Source organism: Anguilla rostrata, chromosome 11, assembly GCF_018555375.3.
Source record: "Anguilla rostrata isolate EN2019 chromosome 11, ASM1855537v3, whole genome shotgun sequence".
In the NCBI taxonomy this organism is placed as follows: Eukaryota; Metazoa; Chordata; class Actinopteri; order Anguilliformes; family Anguillidae; genus Anguilla; species Anguilla rostrata.
Genome location: NC_057943.1, coordinates 24,189,419 through 24,211,252, shown reverse-complemented (window position 1 = coordinate 24,211,252; position 21,834 = coordinate 24,189,419). Strand labels below are relative to the sequence as shown.

The 21,834-nt window shown below is 43.6% G+C and overlaps 1 protein-coding gene across 2 annotated transcripts in view; it reads right to left on the bottom strand.

Moving 5' to 3' along the window:
• LOC135234358 (metabotropic glutamate receptor 4-like) overlaps positions 1-21,834 on the bottom strand; it is a 265,830-nt gene that overhangs the window by 107,990 nt on the left and 136,006 nt on the right. For both annotated transcript variants that reach the window (XM_064298878.1, XM_064298879.1), the window contains exon 3: positions 20,303-20,519. In XM_064298878.1, the coding sequence (XP_064154948.1) occupies positions 20,303-20,519 (217 nt within the window). The remainder of the gene's footprint in view (positions 1-20,302; positions 20,520-21,834) is intronic.

The window sequence follows — 21,834 nt, the reverse complement described above, 5'->3', positions numbered from 1 at the left end:
ACCCCCCCACCCCCACCACCCCCTACCTACTACTACTAGCCACTCCATGATTAATGCGGCGAAAGGCTGGGCCTGGTTCAATATCACAGCTGCAGTATCAGGACATCAATAGCCTTTCCCTCCATCATGTCTCCTACCCCCCCAAAGCTTTTATGGGTGTTTTTTTCCTTCTGTGAAAGAAATGGCTAGCCTTCATTTTACACTTGTGAGAAGCACAGCCCTTTATGGTGCAGTAAGTGATTTCTGACGTTGGCGCGTGAAGGGGGTGAGGGGAGTAGGAGGGTTTGAAATGGGGGCGGAACATTGCCCCTCCATAATTTCAGGAGGCTTTATGATGGTGGATGGATTGAACGTACTGTACACTAGATCACATCTTTCATTTCAAGATCAAAAAAAGCTTTACAGCAAAGAAGGGGGGTATCGCCCCAGCTACACAGACATATTTCTAGCTACAACAAACACTTTGTACAGTATCTGACCATCTAGCCTGTTTCCAAACATCTTTTCAAACACATTCTTTATTGAATTATTTATTTTTAGAAAAAGGAACTGCTGTACTTACTCAAAAGCCCAAATTAATGAAAGACCGTTGACTCAACTTCAAACGTCAAAACAAGATGAGGTCCTGCCAGAACATGCAGCGGAAACGTGTCGGCCCGCAGCGGAGCCTGGCGTACACTAACAGAGACGCCGCCAGGGCACCTCTGAGGGTCTGACAGAATCTCCAGAAGCGTTCAACACTGAACATCATCTAACATACAGCAACTTTTATTGCAAGCTGCAAGCAATACTGGATAAGAGAGAAGGGGGACATAAATATGATCTATGGGAAACAGGTCAGAGTGTGGAATTACAGGGCAGGCTGTTACTCAACACTCTGGCTTTAATTGACATTAACAGAGCAGCCTGCCACACTGAATGGCACTGCTGTGGGAATCCGAATCGCTTGCCCTTGTACCACCTCCACCATGCTGCTGGCCCACGAGTTTACGCCTCCATTTCCAAATTTAAAAAAAATGAATCTCGGGATAGCTGCGGAGTCTTTGTGCCCTGAACTCCGGTGTGCCTGTCAGCCAGAAAGCGATTCCTGTTAATTCCTGTGCACTAAACTACCTTCGGCCCCCTGGGGCATTACTGCCATATAATCCAGTCTATTAGACAGTTACATTAGGACATTCGTCAGGAAACCGAGGTACCCAACACCAACGGTGAAATACGGATCCGTCACGAAAGTGTTCGTTTGTTATTCCTTTCACACCAGAGAGCTGCTGGAACTCTTAAGTGAGAACGGCTCTGGAAAAAGGGAACATGACCAACATGGAGTTCAAGCATTGGATAAATAGTTGGGAAAGTATTGGTAAAAATTGTGAATGAAATACAAATAAAAAATACCATTGAATAAATATACAGTATATGTTTCTCATATGCTAAAAAACCCACATGCATGTCCACCAAATGCATGTTTATCCATTTTTAAGAGAACAGACTCACCAGAAAAATTGTACATAATATTGCAAAATGGATTGGCTGAGCTAGAATCAATCCTTTAGCCAGAATCAATGTGCAACAACACCACATCAAACAGCAAGTCTCGGCGCTTCCAAAATTCTGTTTGCAATTTTAGTTGTTTCTCTATATGCAGTCTATTAATTGGAAATACTATTCATAATTCAGTATGGCATCCCAAACACGGGAGTGGGCGGGAGCTTTTGCCTGGCACTGCTGCCACAGTTAACTGGTATCCCTCTCTCTTTCTCAAGCACAGGCATGTTGCACTTTCTGCTAACACACTGCATTTCTCACTAGCAATTACTGGAAAAAAGCGTTGGTCAGAGTGGCTGTTTACAAATCAATGCCCTTCTCCCCTCTCCCAGGTAACCATAATGAATACAGCCGCTACCTTTACAAGTAGCCTCAGCCTTATGAAAAAGAAAAAAAAAAAAACCTGGCTCATCCAGAAAGCTCTAAACAATTTCACAACAAGTAACAGAATTACCAAGTGGGTTAGTAGAGAGGTCAGTCACCACTATAGCAAAGGGCTGGTAATCCACAGATACCACAGAATGGGGTAACTCTCCACAATACTGGTTGTTTTGACTGGAATTGAATTCCCACACAGAGACAGCTGTGATTTACACTTTCAGACCAGACTCATATCGGAGGCCATTTACCGCAACAGAAATTTCATTTACGCATAGCGCCGAAAGGGCACGTATTATTGAAAATGTGCTCTTCATCCTCGCCTCTTTTCTTCTGCTTTCAGTCGGACTCCCAACACTGCCCGTCACGTGACGGTCACCTGACTTGGAGAGTAAACTGAGAGATATAGCCTCATGAGGCCATAATTCTCCATATGATGGTGAGTGCCTGACGGCTCGTGAATCAGGTAAGATTGTTAAGTTGGAGGGGAAATGGTTCTTGCATTTCTCATACGCTGCATTTTCTCCAGTCCATTGCACCTTTTCATTGAATTCTGGGTGGCCACACCCACAATGAGAAGTGTCATTCTCCAGCACACTACCGCATTTTAAACAGACCCACCAGATACTCCATATTCTGAAACTTAAATTCTGTTGACACTGACAAATTCCACTTTGAAATCTAATGAAAATTCACTAAGGTGTATGACCTAGTTCAGCACTGTGGCAATGGCCATATTGTACATGGGCATACTGCAGCAGCAAATGCTCCCGTTACCAAGTGAAACCTCCTATTGTTAAATAAAAAAGGAGGGTGGAAGCACTGAAGGAGTAGGCCAACAGGTGGGCAATAAAATCTGAAGGGTTCCCCAAGCTCCCTGCCTCCAGTGAGCGCAGATGTGAGGTGGGTGGAGGTGAGGTGGGCAGAGGTGAGGTGGGCGGAGCTGAAGTGGGCAGAGATGAGGTGGGCAGATGTCAGTGGGCGGAGCTGAAGTGGGCAGAGATGAGGTGGGCGGATGTCAGTGGGCAGAGGTGAGGTGGGCGGAGCTGAACTGGGCAGAGTTGAGGTGGGCGGAGCTCAGGGCTGGAGCACGCTCGGAGGCACTTAATAATAATTCATGGTGACAGCGCTCAGCTCTCACAAGCCTGTCTCCTGTCTCACCAGGAGTCAGGACTGGAACAGTCTGAGACAGCAGAGGTATATTTAGCTCTAATCTTCAGGTGGAAAACAGTTATGAACCGCACTGTATCTAAAGAGTTTGTGCTCAATGCGCTAACATGCTCATTATACTTTGACATCACACATGCCTTTTCTGGAATGAGAGAGAGCCAGAAAATAAAAATGATGATGACAATGATGATTGTTGCTGTCATTTTATACTACAATAATACTGTATATTATATTAATTTGTTGAAAGTATAATAATCACTTTGAATACTAATTTCTATTACTATTTCTACTATTACTACTACCAGTATTATGAATAATAGTAATGATAATAATAATAAATATAGATATTTTTGGCAATATGGGAAAATCTCAGAAATTATTTTTTTCATGCACACTGTGAAATACTCTGTGACAATCTGACAGGTAACTAAGTGAATACTAATACCAAGTGAAATCCGACTGGGCTTCCAGGAGATGAAATAAGAGTATTTTTGGAAATGCATGGAATATTATCACCTGGAGGAGTCCTCTGCCCCAGACCTACCGAGGATTAGATAACAGCCAAGAAGAAAAGGTCACAGAGGTGCACTGTAACATCACCACCGAGCTTCCTATTAAAACGTAATATCAAATGTGTTACTTTCTGTACCAATTTGTGAAGCAGTAACTGACATTAGCCTCGTGATTAAAATAAAGCAAAATGGCTCTTGAAAAAGATGGGCATCTGTAGGAATAACGAGCAGTTAAAACCGGTATGAGGTCTGTTTACTCATTATTTACGGGCATGCTGGGATTCCCTGGTTAACTGTCCCAGGTGGAACATAAACGTATGAATTACAGCCCACAGCCTCAGACTAGCAGGGTATGATTTGGCAGCATCGTAGGGAAAAACGTACTTACAACATATTTTTAAAAATATTTAGCATGTTTTCAATGCTTTTAAAGCATATCAATTGCCAATAACTGACATTTTCAGGACTGAATTACAACAATGTTTTCATTCAAAACATGCATGCATGCTGGAAGACAGTATTAACATGTCATTTAAATGCCTTAAGCTCTGAAATTCCTGCCTTCCTTAAAATGATATACCGTCTATATTTTCTTTATGTCGTTCCACATTATATATGAAGGTGGACTGTAACTCTATACAGTATATGTGGCCATATCATTAGAATTCCACTGAATTACAAAGAGGTCATAATTGGCTGACCTGGGGCAGGTCTTAGCTTCGCTAAATAGACGTTAAAGAGGCTCGGGAGTTCAGTAATCTTCACACCTGACACAGCGTGGCCACAGAGTTAAGAGCAGCCTTGCGCTAATCCGCTATAGAGCCAACGTACGTTACACCAGTGGTAATCTCACACTGATCGTAGACGCAGCAGGAGCAGGGTCGCACACTTTAAGCCGATGTGCTGCCCCGTTAGTTTCTCACCAAAGCCCCAGGGGACCCTGGGAGTAATCGCGTTAGCAGAAATTGCAGCGTTGGCTTTTCACTCGATTTTTATCCAGAACTGGACAAAATGGTAAATTGTACGTCACCAAAAATCAGTGTTTACTTCCATCAACATTTAACACATGGATAGCGTGCCTTGCCTGGGGGAACCCCCCCGCTCTAATTATGCTGCTGTATGTGCGAGTCGAGTCTCTGGAAAAAAACCCCAGAGCGCAAGTGTCAAATATGAAAATTAATATGAAAAATATTAGCATGCCCGTTTATACTTTCTCAACACGTATACCACAGAATGCATGGGTGAACCAGAAAAGGAGCTCCTTTTTTTTTTTTACAAAAGCAAAAAAGAGAAAAAAACAATTACTTTCCTTTATGGTTCCTGATATTGGTGAACAATCAGATTATTTTTCTAATATTTGCTGCCTGCTCTAATGAAGGGCACTGGCTGATAGTTAACTGGGCTTGCGCTACTCACCACAGAAGGAGAGGTGCATTTCATGAGGCAGCATTACATTTTCTTTCATTACAAGTTCCTTGTTTTCTTTAAAACATTTAAATGGAATGCTCTTGCGTTGCTAATGGTATGTTAAAGGTATGCTAATTTAACCCTTGATTATTATGAATTAATAATAATGTGGGTTTAATAAAGTATCCATATCCTTCTTAGACACAAAGGCTCTAAAAATAGCTTTTTATAGTGTTACTATGGGTTAGCAAATTGATATACTTAACTTATAAGCTCCCAGAACCAACTTTTTACAAATCTGAAAATGAGTCTTTAAGACACATACAGTACATGTGGCTGAAACATAAGCCATTTCAAATGTTTATATTTCTTGTCACTTTTAGAATTAATTCTAGAAATCATTTTAGTTACAATATGATGCTTAATTATTGTAATTTCAAAGTCCATTTAACTAAATTATTTTATTGTAATTTTCCTGCCCTTGAAGGTATGATTACCCTGCATCCCAATGGTCTTCGGTTAGAAAACTCAATGATTGGCATCTTGTTTTACTGGCTTTCAGTAACTTAGGCAGGTTACCATGTAAAAAGACTTTTCAAATGGATACTGTAAACTAGCAACATTTTGGAATTTGAAATAATTCACCCAAAAGCAGTCAAACAAATTAAAGATGGTTTCAAACTAACTTGGCTTCATCTATAACTTAGTGTGTTCCAGATAGCTAAGCCATGGCTAACTACAGTAGCTAAAGAAGTTCACAGACTTGCTGTTTAGATCTTTATATAAACTTGAATTTTACTTTGATGATCATACCATTATTTTGCATTTACTGTAGCTTTCAAAAGTTGCCCAAGATAAGCTAAATAAAGTTTGTCCTCTGAGCAGTGTACATTCACAGACAAGTTTTCCTTTAATGTGCATGGCTTTAAAGTACTAATGAAAGCAAGCGCAGTGCAGTGAAAACAACATAGTCTGGAACAGGGTCTTCTTTGTCTACATGTCTATGCTTTTCCCCTAAAAGAGGAAAAAAGTGTTATCAATGTTGCTTTCCCCCCCCATCCCTTCTCCACAAAGACCTACAACCAGAGAGTCAGAGGCCTGGGAGAGAGGCATTGCTGACATGGAAATAGTTCCCAAACAGATTGCTTTAAAAGAGCAATTACCATAATCTTCTTATGATGTCACTTCAAGAGGAGAAAATCTTCTCCCTCAATGGAGCTGTTTGCAGGCTTAGATGATATAATCAAAGAGAGGATTTATCTTGTTTTTCTCCTGTCTTTCCTTTTTTTTCTCCTTTTGGTTTAAGAGGGGCAGGGCAGTGGTACCCACTCTCACTATCAGAAACGGGCCCCGTTAGCGGGCATTAAACTCAGGGACCTGTCAGAGCGCGGCGAACGCCAGGATTTGTGTCCTCAAAAATCCCATTAGGAGAGGGAGCGTAATGAGTGAATTATGTGGGTGCGAATAAACTCCAGGCCCATCTGCAATGCGGGCTAATTTATATGATCAAGTGACAAATCACAGCAGGCCCTGGTTCCTCAAACGGCAATCTTGGAAAGTGCCACACGAAACAAAATAAGAATGATGGAGGGGAGTCCCTTTGATTTAAAGAGGCTAGACATAATGGCAGCTGGTTTGGCCACTTTGTCTTATATTGTTGCCGTAAACGATGCATTGCACATTTCTCAAAGGGTGAAGACATTAACGCACATTATCCAAGTATCTGCGGGTATAACTCTTCCCTCTCCAGGTGTACGCAGACAGTAATTCAGCTCACTATCACTGTTGAAAATGCAGTCCTCAGCAGTTTCATTTCGCTGTTTACAAATAATCGTCTACTATCCCATAAACAGACTACATATTAATGGCACCATTACGTAGTACACTTGAGAACAAATCATTTGTATAGCAATGGGCAGAAGCATCCTGGTATACTTAAGAGTGCCCATTCATTCACTGATCCCCACATGCAGAGTGACTTATCTCATAGTGAACATGTTACCCATTTATACCACAGAATGTTTAGTGAAGCATTTCAGGTCAAGTACTATTACGAGTGCAATTATGGCAAAGCCCAACTATTTATTTTTTTCTTTTCAATTTATTATTATTATTATTATTATTTGTTTTGCAAATGACTAATTAAAATCATTGAATTCATTCCATTAAAAAAATGGTGAAATATCTTTCACAAGACAACTGCACTACAGCTATGGAACATCATGGTTTCAATGCAAATTCCTATCCTGTTCATTGCCTATCAACAGCTTTCTCCTTCCAAAGAGCTTGCCAATTCCTAGTCCCTGTGCATCACCCAATAGCCCTGATTAACTTCAATCTGGTGGTTGGTGAGTCACCAACACTTTTTTTGCAACAATATAATTTAAAGAGAGTTGAGCTGTGTTCAGGGAATATGCAGAACTGACGAGACAGCGTAGCTATGTGACAGGAGAAATATGTGTGTAGGAGTTCAACCAAAGTTTTCTCACAGAATTTCTTCAGAAAGATCTCTTGTCTCAGAAACACAGGCAGTGCTGGCTCTGGGATATGTGGAGTTCTGAGTTCCCTCTCTTTTCTCAGAGGCAAAGTCAGGCATTGCATCAAGCCCGAGTCCTTGGCACCATCGTTAGCATTTCCTTTCAGCAAATGAGCTCATGCACTGGAAAACACAGAAAGCCCCTTGCACGGCTAAACTTTCCTGGCTGGGGGGTCCTGCATTCATTTTCCACAAGCAGAATTTCAGATTAGGTCCAAGGAATATCCTGGTCTCCCAGTGGCCTGTGTGCAAAACTGGAAGAATAGCTTACCTCATTCAGAAAATGAGAGAAATAATACATCACCTAGAACAAAATAAGACCAAACAAATAGGTCACTCGAGGCCAACCCAAGTGATTGCCCTACTCCTTACACCCATGGATACTAAAAGCTGGCCCCCACGATCAATGGTACAGCTGATTTTCATTCTCCTTCTCTAATCAGGGACCAAATTAGGCCTGGAATTCAGTGCAGTTCGGAAGTATTTGAACAGTGACACAATTCTGGCTCTGTCCTCCAGCAGATTGGATTTGAAAAGAAACAATGAATATGCAGACAGTCATGTGACATCTCCATCAGGCAATCCATGCAGGAATTACAGCCCTTTTAGACACAGTTCCCCCTTTTTATGGGAACAAAAAGTAATTGGACAAATTAGCAATCTTAAAGTTGCCTTTGTATTCAATGAAGTATGTGACCCATAAGGGTATCTTCCCTGGTGATGCACTGCCAGGGCAGTACTGCAGCCATCTTCAGTTCCTGCTTGTTGTGAGGGATAAATTCCCAACCTGGCCCTCTCAACCTGTCACCTAATCATCCCCTGATTTAATTGGCTAAAAAAAGTTATCTCCCTGCCCACCTCAGCGTTCTGGCGCAAAATGCCCGCCATGCATCACCCAGGTGGGTGCTACACATTGGTGGTGGCTGAGATGAGTTTCCCCCAATCACTATAAAGCACATCAAGCATCTGGAAAAGTGATATATAAATGCAATATTCCATCCAAATGAAATGCATGTTCAATTGGATTCAGGTTGGATGATTTACTTAGCCAGTCAAGAACATTCCACTGGCCCTTAAAAGACTCCTTAGTTTCTTTAGCAGTATGTTTGAAGTCACTGTGTGGCTGCAAGGTGAAGTGCTGTCAGCTGAGTTTGCAGGTATTTGTTTGGATCTGAGCAGATACGATCTTTCTCAGTCCAATAGAGCACCATTGGAATGAGGTGGAGAGGGAGGTTCACGACAAGAATGTGTGGCTGAAAAAAAATCCACAGGAACTGCATGATGCTATCAAGTCAGCATGGATGAAAATCTAAAAGGAATGTTTCCAGCACGTCGTTGAATCCATGCGGTAAAGAATTCAGTCAGTACTGGAGGCAAAAGGGGGTTCCCTACCTGGTACTAGACAGGTGTACCTAATAAACTGGCCACTGATTGTATATTAGGGACAGACCTGTGTCAAATACATATTTGTTTTGGATTCAAACACTTTTTTATGCTTCACTGATCTTGTCTGGTGTATTGGAAACAATGAAATACTCTCAAAAAGCACAAACCCTGCATTCTGGTAATACTGGCAGGCTCAATTACACCAGGCAAGATCAATATGGCACAGAAAAGTATTTGAATCCAAAACAAATACGTATTTGACCCAGGTCTGATTAGGGATGGGCACAAGTACTCGAGCATTCGAGTGCTCCAAAGACAAGGACTGCTCAAGCACTATAAAGTACTCGAGGGGGAAAAAATGACTTGAAAATAAATTCAGGCAAATTATCGTGTTTAGCTTCATTCTATATTTTTACATGGCAGCTTTAGAAGCTTGATATTTACTTGGTAATTATGTTGGTTTCAGAAATCATTGCTCCACAGTCTAGTTATTTCAACAGGTGTTGAAAGTGGTGGAGTTTTCGACATTGTCGACCTGATGATACAAGCCTGATCAGCACTGATGTTCTTTGACCGTTGTTGATGATTCTAAGCAATCTTCAGTGTTCAGTTGCTTTGAAAATTACATCAAAATGTGAGTTCAAAGTAAAGCCAAAATTGGAGACCACATTAAAACTCCACCTCTGGACTTTTTAGCCTACAATATATTTAATTTTTGATTAATGTTTGAATCATTTATATATATTTATAGTGTACAATAAAAACAATAACAATATAGGCTATATACTTAAGGATGGGCGTTTGTCAGAAAATATTGGCTAAAGTTAGTCACGGTAAAGTTGTTGAAAATCACAGAAAACTGAAAAAAGCAGTGTTTTTAAAACATTAATTTATTAAATTAATAGATCTCATGTGCGAAACGGCTGAAATAACATGCACAACTGCAGACACATAAGAGAGAGCGGGGTAAAACCTAACACAGGGTAAAATGTAACACTTTTTAGGTAGATGCATCAAGCTTGAACAACATATTTCAGGTTAAACACAAAATTTCTTTTTATGTTCAATGAATGGAGGGAGAGTTTAATAAATATTTTGGGAGATATTGCCAAAAGTCTGTTTTGGCTACAGAGTTCTATGGTCACTGGATATGGGACACCTTTGGGCAGAAGAATCTGTACAGTTACATAGTCATGTGACACTATCACTGAAATGTGGCATACTATACTGAATCATGTTTACATGAGTGTGGTATTTAATGCAAGTAAGAGCTTATTTTCTGGGGGAGATAAACAACAGTGGGTGTATTTGATTTAATTACAAAGCGTTCAGTGAGTAATTAAACACATTCTCTGGAGTCATAAACATATCAATATGGAGATCTTATAAAACAGTAGCGTGGTACTTGTATGTTCGTGTGTGTGTCTGTGTGTAGGGTATATACAGAGGGGAAACTATTTCTATCTTGTAGGTAGCTGCTCTATTACAGACATATCTCATGCCCCAGGACAACCCAACACAGGGCAAAGAGTGCCCAGGAATCTTAGTCCACATCTCCAATTCATATATCCTGTGTTAATTGATTTAGGGATAATTTTACCATGTTTGACACGGGGGGGGGGGGTGGGGGGGCTGTGCTCCTCTACAGTTGCAACAGGAAATGCAAACTCAAAGGGAACCAAATAAAGCATTCTTTAAATGTATGTGAAATCTAAAGCCGAATCTGAATAACCCAATTACCAGGTTCATATGAAGGTCGTAGTGTGTAATGGGAAACCACCCCTTATGGTAAATTTTAGAGCTACATTATTCTCACAGGGGAGGACAGTTCATCATTCTTTGGGAGGGCTAAAATTTCTTTCATGATCAGTCATATTTTTTGAGGTAAGTTTTATCGCCACTGGAGATGTAAAATACGATGATGCCATCAAGCCTGAGCAAAGCACTGTAAATAGCACCAGATTTATCAGCAGCAGGCGTGTGCAGGCCACGCGTCACAAATTATTCTCTCTCTCACTTCTACTTCTACTTTTTTTTTTCTTCAGCGCTTTCTACTGGCATAATTTCTCCCAGGGAGTAACCTTTGTCCCAGATCTTCCATGTCATTTCACATTTCATTTAGGGAAAAAAATGAGTGTGCTGCACACATACTGCTTGGAGCAGTGGCTCAGTTGAAGCAGTAGCTTTCTTCAGCCGGACCTGCTGCAGCGGTACCGATCCGTTCTGGAAACGCCCGGGTCGGCTCGAAATGAGGCGGCCCGCTCGAGCCCGGCAGGAAATGAGTTTGCTTCAGGCCCGCGAACCGGTACCCCCCCAGGGTCTCTCGGGAACAAAACCCATACTTGAGAAAGGCAACAGAAAACAATGGGTTTCCGGTTTTAATTGAGACATGGTCCGCATTGCAGTTCTTCTGGCAGGAAAGATTAGCTCACCAAACAAGAAAAAAATGCCATGAAAGTCAGCATGTGTGGCCCTGTGACACGAGAGCCTGCACAATATGAGAGCCTACACAACAGGATTTTGAGGGAGGGGTTTTTGCCACTGAATGATTTTAACCAAAGCTGAATATTGTCCTGCAGCTGTTTTTATTTTTATTTTATTATGGCATAAATATATCATCTAGTACTCATACATGTAAATGTGGTTAGTGTATTTAATAAGAGAATTTCAATTTTAACAATTCTACCACACTGAAAAATCAAGTCTGCAGCACATTGTAAAAAAATTACAATGTCTTAAACTTTTCTAAAGTGGCTTTGTAATTGGCTGAAAATAACTTAAACAGGCATTTTTGTTGTCCGTGTTGTTAAAACACATTGAAGCTTTCTGAAATATTTTTACCTTTCACCACCTGTAAAATGTGTCTTTTGTTAATTACAGGATGCTGCTCCAAGAAAGCCTAGACCTAGAAACTTATAAATCTTGTTGTGTGTATTTTATAATAAAATCAACAATTAACATGAACTAAAAATAGTTAAATGGTAAATGTTTTTTTTCTTCACTCACAGTTTGGTAATTAAACTTTTTTGATCATTGCAAAACCTTGGTATGGATGGTATTGAGTATTTAGTATTCAATTATTTAGGATGAAAATAAATGGGCAGCACTCATTTAATGCTAAACAGCCATTAAATAGTTCAAGAAAACTGTGGAATATGACCAACGCCTGTGGTCATTGTCAGTTTTTGTGGACTGCAGTTCAGAATAAATGTATTTTTAAACATGAGCCCTTACAACTGTGCTTCAAGCAACAGACCACAGAAGCTATTCACATACTAGGACATACTCTGCTCTGTGCATAAAGCTGTAGTCAGATGGGTGGTAATCATCTAAAATTGGACAGAGCAGCCCCAGGATATCACTGACTCTAGACTGGTCCCCAATTCCAGCGTCAGTCGCTGTGGTCGCCTAGTCACAAGACGCAACGCAAGTGCCTCGGTAACACAGCAGACCCCCCGTGGCTACCAATTAAGCCACGAGAACATAATTATATAAACAAACTGCTACAATATGTGCTTGAATCATTCAGTGGGATGTTTGAGCAATCTCACATAATTAATAGAGAGCTGAAAGCAAACCATGCACGGGGGAACTGACTGCAGTTATAAGTCTATACGGAAAGAGGGAAGGAAGGCACACTACAACACAAAACTACGGAATGCGACACACTGGAGGGTGCAGGAAGTAGGTCACAGTCAGTGATTGCTTTGCTCTGCTCGAGAAAAGATGTCACACAAATGAGAAGTAGAACTTGCTTCTCCGAACGATCCCTGAAAAAGAGATTTTTCATCCAACAGGTCCCTCCCCCGTGTATCTGAATGAGAAGCACATTAGCTTTACTGTGACTATGCAGAAAATAAAATTCCAGTGTACATCCGAGAGGTTGTTACCCAGTTTGCATTGTCTATTATCCAGATCTACAGGGCAGAATACACGTACACTAATAGTAATTAAAAGCCGATTGGTTCTTACCCCTTAAGTGCTCTTGTTTACTTGCTTTGTATCTATGTAATGACTGGTCTAATAAAGCAAATATGGGCTACAGATACAAGTATCAGATGATGAATGGGATATTCCTGCAAGAGCGATCACTCTAAAACAATCAGAGGGGAAATGGTATGAGATCTAATCAGGAAGCAAATAGGTGAACAAATGCATGCGAGCGGATGAACGGTAAGAGGACTCCGCTGTCTAGCGGTGGCACGGTGGCGTGTGGTGGGGGTGGTCTCTGTGTGTGTGTATGCATGGTGGGGGTTCTGCCCAGCTTGGGGGTGAATCTTGTGAACACTTTGAGCAAGGAAATGCGACCTGGCAGAATTGTGGCAGGTAACTCGGTACATGGAAGGTTAAGGGCACTGCCCTGTGGGTGAGCCTCCATGAGGACCCACATCTCATTAGAGCCCATCATTTGGGCCGGGGACACGGGACAGGGGGTGCGCTGTAGGGCCAGCGTGCTGCTCCGTCAGAGTCGCGAGCACCCCTCCACTCAGACGCGCAGCCCCCCCCCCGACAGCCAGGCTTAGAATAGACGCACAGCACAACAGTGTTCTACACCAGAGCATTTTCAACTTCAGACGAAGTGACAAGGAAGAAGATCCTTCAGAATCAGGATCCTTTAAGAGGGAGAGCTAAGCATTCTGGCTGAGGAAAACATTGACTGCATCCCCAGGGATTTACAAAAGTTTTATCTTTGAAAACATGGCTGCTTGATAAATGAGCAAATATTATCTTGTGCTAACTGCATCCTCTCAGCACTTAAACATCAAAGAGAAAACTTCATTTCTGAGCAAACACAAAGACAAAGAAACACCAAGTGTGCAATGATTTTTGATTAAGTTAGGTTACAGGTTCCACCATTTGGTTATAAATGGTGTTATAAATGTTGAGTAACAATTCATAGATGTTTAATAGCATACTACAACTAAAGCTAATAAAGCACTGTAAAACCATTATTTTATTACCAAAAGCTGTCAAAGCCAAATAGGACAGTCATTAAATTTAATGACATTGGCTTTTGGAGGGAGGGATTTAAGAGTGCAAAGCATTTCTAATCTAAAACTTATTTGCACCTTATAAAACCAAGAATAGAAGTACAGAGCAGAACATCAAAGAAAAAAACCTCCATAAAATGACTTCATAAAATTATATCTACCATATTTTTATTTGCTCCCTACCTTTGAAAAGGTTACTATCCTGCACACTTTTCCCAAAGGGACAACCCCTTTTTTAAAAACACAACAGCTCCAGAAACTGAATCAATCCAAAGTGACATAAAATTCTCCACTAAAAAAGTGCTAAAAATATAACTGCCACACTTCAAATCCCACAATAACCTGAAATAAATACCTAGAAAATGACAATGGCGACAAACGTTTCGCACGTACTGTATTTCAGACTCACAGACGAGCTCACAGACGAGCAGCACCTACACGGGTGTGTATGGTCCCGGAGCAAACGGCCGGGCTTCAGCCGTAATGAGCCGTGATTGCTGAGTGCCGGGCTCCGGGGCGAGGCCAGGCCGGCGGCTCTCAAACCGGAACCCGTCAGGGAGCCGAGCGGTGCCTCATTATCCTTATTATCGACAATGCCTTCATCAGCCGGTCGCTAAGGCCCGCGCCATTGTGCTCCACGGACGCACTGCTACCCCTGGGCCCGGGTTTGAATGCAAGAGCCGGGAAACACAAAGCAGCTGCCCCGCGGTAAAGGCTGCCGGACCCAGGCTGGGCGACCACCAAAAATCAGAAGTGGGAGTGAGACTACGAGCGGGGAGGAGCCGCAGGTCTGAAAGCAAAATCTAAAACGTTCCATCAGTTGACATCAGTCTCATCAAGTATTATGACAGTGGTTTGATAGTACATTCCATATTTACTACCCTTTCTCTTGCAGGCCAACAGCAAGCTGATCGAAAACAAACCATATTTAATGGACGAATACATAAGTAGAGACAATCTTTTGTATTTTCACTTTTTTTGTTCCATGCATTCCAGCCCAATGGTACTTAATGATATATTTGACCCTCGATAATCGCTTCATGACAGAGAGCAAACACACTCTCACTCTGTTGATATGTGCATGCTGAGGTAGACAGGTGTTGATGTCTGCAGCAGCCCATGAAGTCATGCTCATTCATTTAGATGGCTGGAGGCGCGCAGATACGATGAGGCATGCAAATGAGCGGCTAAATGTCAGCACGGCCAATAGCTGCCGGCCGTGGTTTATGAGTCACTGTTTATGGCCATTCAGCTTCCATTTGAACGCAATGAAATGAGCATTCTTCCGCAAACACAGACACCAATTAACTTTTCATTAACAATTAAAACACACATTTAAAGGCGTGGTAAAACTGTGACAAAATGGGAGCTTGTGCACGGTGCAGGACAATCTTTTTCCACTTCTCCATTGCAATTTAGATTGCTGCTGTTGCATTTGAACTTATCTTCATATTTATCAAATAGTTGTAATTCTGGCTATTTCACAATCTGAATCCTGAGGGTTTCATGTTTTGTGGATGATATCTGTGTCTTTTGTTTTACTTGGCAAAAAGCACAGTAAAGCATTCTAGCCTGGATTCAAAAAATATTTTTCAAAAAAGCTCACAAAAAACATTGTTTGCATTGCAAAAAAACAGCACTGCCATTGTTGTAAGATACTGCTAGCAGGTAGTCTAACCGGCTTTAGAACCATTGCTACTGGCCATCAAAATGGAGTTTTAGTAAAGATTTACAAATGGTCCACCGTTTCTAAAAGACAGCGCAAACTGCTTCATTAAAAGGCGATGCACAACAGCTTAGCTCTTGGCATCTCTGACGCAGGGACCTTTTCGAAATTTCACACAAATGGGAACGTCAGCACTTGAGCTCGGGTGAGCGGGATGCTAATTGGACATGTCGTGCTTTATTGGATATTAACGGGGCTGCTGGACTGCCTCCGCCCTTCATGCTCAACGCCGTGCCAAAGCGGTAATGGAGGTTTAACTGCTGTTGTTGCGCGTTCCTTCTAAATGCCACAATGCCCCGGTGTGGCTGTCTGCCGATGTACGCTGTTAACCTGATGGACGTGCTAATTGCGTCTCTGAAATTGGCTCCGATGTGTCGATGCACACTGGGCTGTACGGGGGCTGCGATCGGCCTGGGAGTCCGCGAGCCGAGCCCAACGCAGCGGTTTAAGCATTCTGTCCCTTCGGCCATCCGGCGACAAAAAAAAAGCCAGGAGGTCGCGTGAAGCCCGCTGTCGGTAGAGCGCTCGCGGTTGGAGGGCCTGACCCATAACAAAGAGGTTTAGCTTCTAAACCGGCTCCACGCGGAGCCGGGAGTTCTGCGCTCTCTCCCCAGATCAGCCGGGAGGCAGGGGAGGCGCGGCGGCCCGGAGACTGACAGGCCTGTCTGCGGCGATCACGTCCAGCGGCAGGCTGGGTCAGAGGGCTGTGTGTGGGTGCGGAGGTGGGGGGGGGGGGTGTGTGGTGCGCCGGCTGCGCCACGCTCCGGGCAGGGCGAAGCCCCAAAGTAAGGCGCCCAGTAAGGAGACACGCAAGACTCCCCTTAATGTGACACGCTTTCATGCAAGCGTGTGCGTGTGCGCCTGCGTGTGTGTGTGTGTGTGTGCGCATGCGTGTGCACTCTGTAATTCTCCTTCCAGCTCTTACCATCTCTTCTTGTCGTTTCTTGATTTCTCCTTACTTCCACCCCCCCATCATCTTCTCGTTTTTTCCCCTTTCTGAGTTATACCCCACATTTTCTGGAAGCCCCCCTGAGCTACTGCTCTTCCCTCCAATCAGCAACCTACTCTCAGTTCTGGCCAATGATCTCTCGGCTCAGAACGATATTTCACCTCCCCCCGTGCACAGGCTTCCAAGCCCATGTCTTGGTATAGGGACTATATCATTTGCTGGTTTCAGCAGCCAGTGGAATTGGATTATCCTCAGAACTGGTCGCTGCCCATCTGTTGTAAGGGAGCTTAACTCTGGTCCAGTTCCATTACACAGCCTGCTCAGACCAGGGAGGGTTTATTAACCCAGAGGGGGGGAGGCAAGAGGGCCTGAACCCTGACATACAGCCATGAGCTCAATACTGCTCCACCATCCTGTGATCACCAACACACTACTGCTAATTCCCTCCAGACCCCCCTCCTCCCAATACCCAGAAACAGCAGTTCCACCAGAGTGCTGTTACAGCAGTGTAAAATTTACTCTGTCAGAGTCATTTTAACTCTAAGTGAATGTGGGGTGAAAGTAAACTCTGGTAGTTGTATTCACACTGAGAAACTTGCGGTGTTTGCTGCGCTATTCTGTTATTTGCTCAGTCCACATTTGAGTTTGTATGGTGTGTCTGTACATCTGTACAAAGGAAGGGTCATTCATTCTTTTTTTACTTTCTTTCACTCTTCCCTTCCAGTTAAAATGCGTAGCCTTGCAAAGATCTCAAAACCTTTCAAAAATGTATTATACAGGCCCACAGATATTAAAAAGTAAATTATATAATGCCGCAACTCTAAAGTCAAATAAAGAGTTTGGTTAAAGCGCTTTCTCATGTTCCGTTTAGAATGTGAGGTCATTAACCTCACCTCGCCTGCTAGAACACTTTTGATCGATGGTGTCAAAGGTCCCGTAGTACGCTGCAGCATACAAGGGGGCGGGGGAAACAAGGGCCTCAACGGTGAAGGACAAGGCCCAAAAACATGACCGCACATCCTCCGTGTCCTCCATTCAAGACAGAAGTCACTCATTCTCCTCCTGGAGAAGACGAGTCTGCGGAATATTGAAAGAGGGGCAGGTGAGATCTCCCCGCTGACTGCGCTGGCCTGGCAGCGCGCTGTGAGAGACGGGCAGGCCGCCCCGCTGAGGATCAGAACACAGAGCACAAAGCACAGCAGCCGGGGAAGGGAGGAGGGCAAGGAGGTTCAAGGAGACACGCGTCTTTCTTCACACTTCAAAATGAAGCCAAAAAAAGACTTCAGAATAAAGAACAGCTATGGGTCACAGAGATGAACGCGTACGCACATACACCCACACACGTACGCCCATGCACCCACAGACACACACACACACACAGACACACGTGCACACACACACACACACACACACAGACACACAGACACACGTGCACACACACACACACACACACAGACACACGTGCACCTACACACACACACACACACACACACACAGACGCCCACATGCACTCCCACACACACACGTGCACACACACAAACACACAGATGCACACGCGCTCACACGCACATGCACTCAGCAAAAAGATATATAGTGTTTGATTGTGCAATGAAAAGAGATCATTGCCTTGCCACGGGTGAATATTAATGTATACAAGCATTTCATGAAGGCATTTCTTCACTGACATCAAGTATTTATTCAATAAAAGTGAGTTTTTTCACTAATTAATTTATTCTCCCCCATGGCGTCAACCAATACCCACCTGTTTCTCAGCTGACGTTGCCAACATTATTTCAGCTCGTCAATCTATACTAGGTTTGAGCCGAGGTTCGTGACAAAGATAAATAGCCTTGAGGGGTTTGCTAGGGAACAACAAGGCGTCAAATCAATCATTTCCCACAATATCCTTGTCAGGGGCGCAACCACGCAAGTGCATTTTAAACAAGAAATGTGTTCATTCGCCACGAGAACATGGTGGCTATTCATTTCCGGGCCATTTTTTTTTTGGGGGGGGGGGGTGTTTGGCTTCAAAAGGTAAATTTTTCCCTTGACGTTCTGGCACATTTCAATGTCTAAGTGTGCTGAATTGCACCAATGGGTATCTATAACAGGTATTCGGCCACTATAGCAAGAAGAGAGGATAATTTGGATTTGCAAATGGCCTCTTGCCAAGGAGCCAGGATGAGTGGGTCAACATATCCCTCCCTCCACAGACAGACTGACACAAACGCTCGTGCACACACACACAGACACCACACACACACACACACACACCAACAGGGACAGCCCTCCGACTGGGCAGGCCCCATTTAACACCCTTCATCTCTCTGGTGTGTTGGCAACAAAGTTAGGGTCAATTCTATTTCAATTCATTCAATTTGGTTAATGAATTGAAAATCAAAAAGTGAACTGAAAAATACTCAGAGCATTATGGCCATTTTTCACTTCACAAGGTTCAATTCATTTCCTGCACTGACTGAACTGAAACAGAATTGACTCCTAACTTGGTTGGCAGGTGCGATGCGGCCAAATTCCATTTTACAGCATGTTCGGGGATTTGCAATTCCGGTGTCACTGAGAGGGAAACCCTGGCTTCCACACAAAAATGGGAAGAGGTCCAGGCCTTGTTCCCCCCTCCCCCTCGTCACCCCGAATAATTGAGGACACCACATGCCACCATAAGCTCACAGAACCAGCTTCCACCGCTTCAATATACAGCCTGCCACTCATGGTGCTCAGTACAGAGAGGAGTTTTAAAAATACATAAAACCTCACCCCAACAGTTCACAGTCCTGTACACAAGACCTTGAACAGCATTCGCTGAACTAATGCCTCCGTGCATTACACAAATCATATTAATTTTCAAAGCTTTATGCCATTGCCCCCGGCAACAATATTTTCCTCAGATAACAAGCCACCTCAAAGACAATATAAAAGGGCCGGTGTCTCCGGATGGCTCTTGATGGAGTCCGTGAAAATAAAACACGACGTGCACTTCGCTTTTAAGATAAAAAAAAAATGCCCACGGAGGATAAAATTACTCGTCGTAATGGAAGTACGGCGACCCCAGATCAAACAGGGGCAAAGGTATTCGCAAGGCTGCTATGTGCGTCCTACAAGTTTTTGTTCCTTGGGCCATGAACAGGGATGATGCAGTGGCCCGTACTGATTGGCTGAAGAGGTGAAAAGCCTGGAGGCGTGGCTCGGAATGCAGCGTCGCCATAAGTCGTGACTCTGCGATTTCGCCCCCCCCCCCACCTCCACACCTTCACACCTCGCCATGACAACCCCTCTCTTCCTCTGAGAAGCTTCAGAGCCTCATTGAAGCGGCTCGGCACCCCGCACGCCTGCATACTGGTCGAAAAATGGCCTCTAAGAGGGAGGCGTGTTTCTGTGCCGGCACAGACGAGACGGTGACAGGAAAAGTACACGGCGGAGGAGAAGCGCGCGGGCGATGTCCGCTTCCATTATGCGCCAGTCAGCCGCTCACAAAAGGCGCGGCTGGGGGTCCCCGACCTCACCGCTCCGGGGCAGAAACCGGCGGCTCTCTCATCGACGTTTTTAACCGCGCTTCCCACAAACGCTTAGAGACGCCCCGTCACGCTCTCACACAGGCAGACGAGAGCTGTAACTCTTCGGCGTGGACGCACAGAAACGTTGAAAAAGCGACACACGGGCGCTGAAGTCGGGGGGAGGGGCACTCACCGTCCTCGCGGGACTTCTGGATGAAGGCGTCCACGCCGCTCTCCCCGTAGTTCCCCTCGGACGCCACCGTGGAGACGTAGTTCCAGCGCATGGCCTTGACGATGTCCACCATGGCCTGGGCCTGGTAGGTGTCGGGCGGGACCACGCGGGAGAAGAAGTCGTAGCGGGTGTTATCGCTCAGCTCGGGCGCCGTGGAGGCGTAGCTCACCTGGGGGATCTGTGAAGAGAGAGAGAGGGAGAGAGAGAGAGAGAGGCGGTTAGCATCTCAGGTACGGGTATTAATTACCAGCGGTAACATACTGTAACTGACAGGCAGTGGCCACTGGTTGTCCCCTCATTCAGATCACAGCTGGGACCCGGGGTGATCTGCAGCTGACATCTACCACAGGCACATCTGCTGTGAAACTAGTGGCCATTACTGCCAAAAAAAAAAAATGTCTCAGAGAGCAATCAGTGGCCAAGGATAAATATTAACTGAGGTTAGCGCAATTCACTTAAAGGTGTCAGGGGATCATTATGGAGCTGCTGGAATAATGTGTCAGAGGCCAACAGTAAAATAATGACAATACCATTAACCAAACATATTAACCCCATGGCATTTTTTACTTGTTAAATTTGTCACAATAGGAAAAAATTTTCACGTCTCTTTGTGACCAAAGAATGCACCATACAAGCAGCGATGAGCGGGAAAAAGAAGGCGACTGTGCTTCCCTTCCCCCACACACTGGCCACATTGCCTTAATGCCACGTAACACTCTCTCACCCAGCACTCCCTGTATGGCCTTCACCTAATAACCCCAGATCAGTAAATTACAGCATTTCAGTATTACTGTCAATTCTGCCATTACTGTGTGTAAGGAAACACTCCTTCAACAGGCATCAAACATGTCACATGAATTACATAACCTGCATGTCTATATCATAATCTTTGCGACAAAGCCATATATATTTTTTCTTGATTTGGTTCTGTACTCCATAATTATAGACTTGAAATTTTAAAAAAATCATAGGTGGTTAAAGAGTCTCAGCTTTTAATAAAAGGGTATTTCAATACATTTTGGTTTTAACCATGTAGAAACAACGGCACTTTTTATACATAGCCCTCTCCATTTCAGGTTGCCTTAATGTTTGGGACAAATGCCTTCACAGGTGTTTCTGAGGAGTCAGGTGTGTTCAATTGCTTCTCTACTGCAAACGTAAGAGAGCTTTCAGGATCTAGACTCGATTCCAGGCTTTTGATTGCCTTTGGAGTCTGTTACTGGTGTTTGTCAGCATTAGAAGAGTTGTGCCAATGAAAGGCCATTATGAGGCTGAGAAATATGAAAAAACAGACAAAAAACAGAGGCTAAACCTTATGCTTACCAAAATCAAGTGTTGGGAACATCATTAAGAAGAAAGAGAACACTGGTGAGCTCATATTGCAAATGGCCTGTCCCAAACATGGCGCTCACTGCAAGTGTGTATATATATATATATAGTCTTGACAATCTCAAACTTATTATGCTTTGTAGTGACAGTAATTATGTCACAGA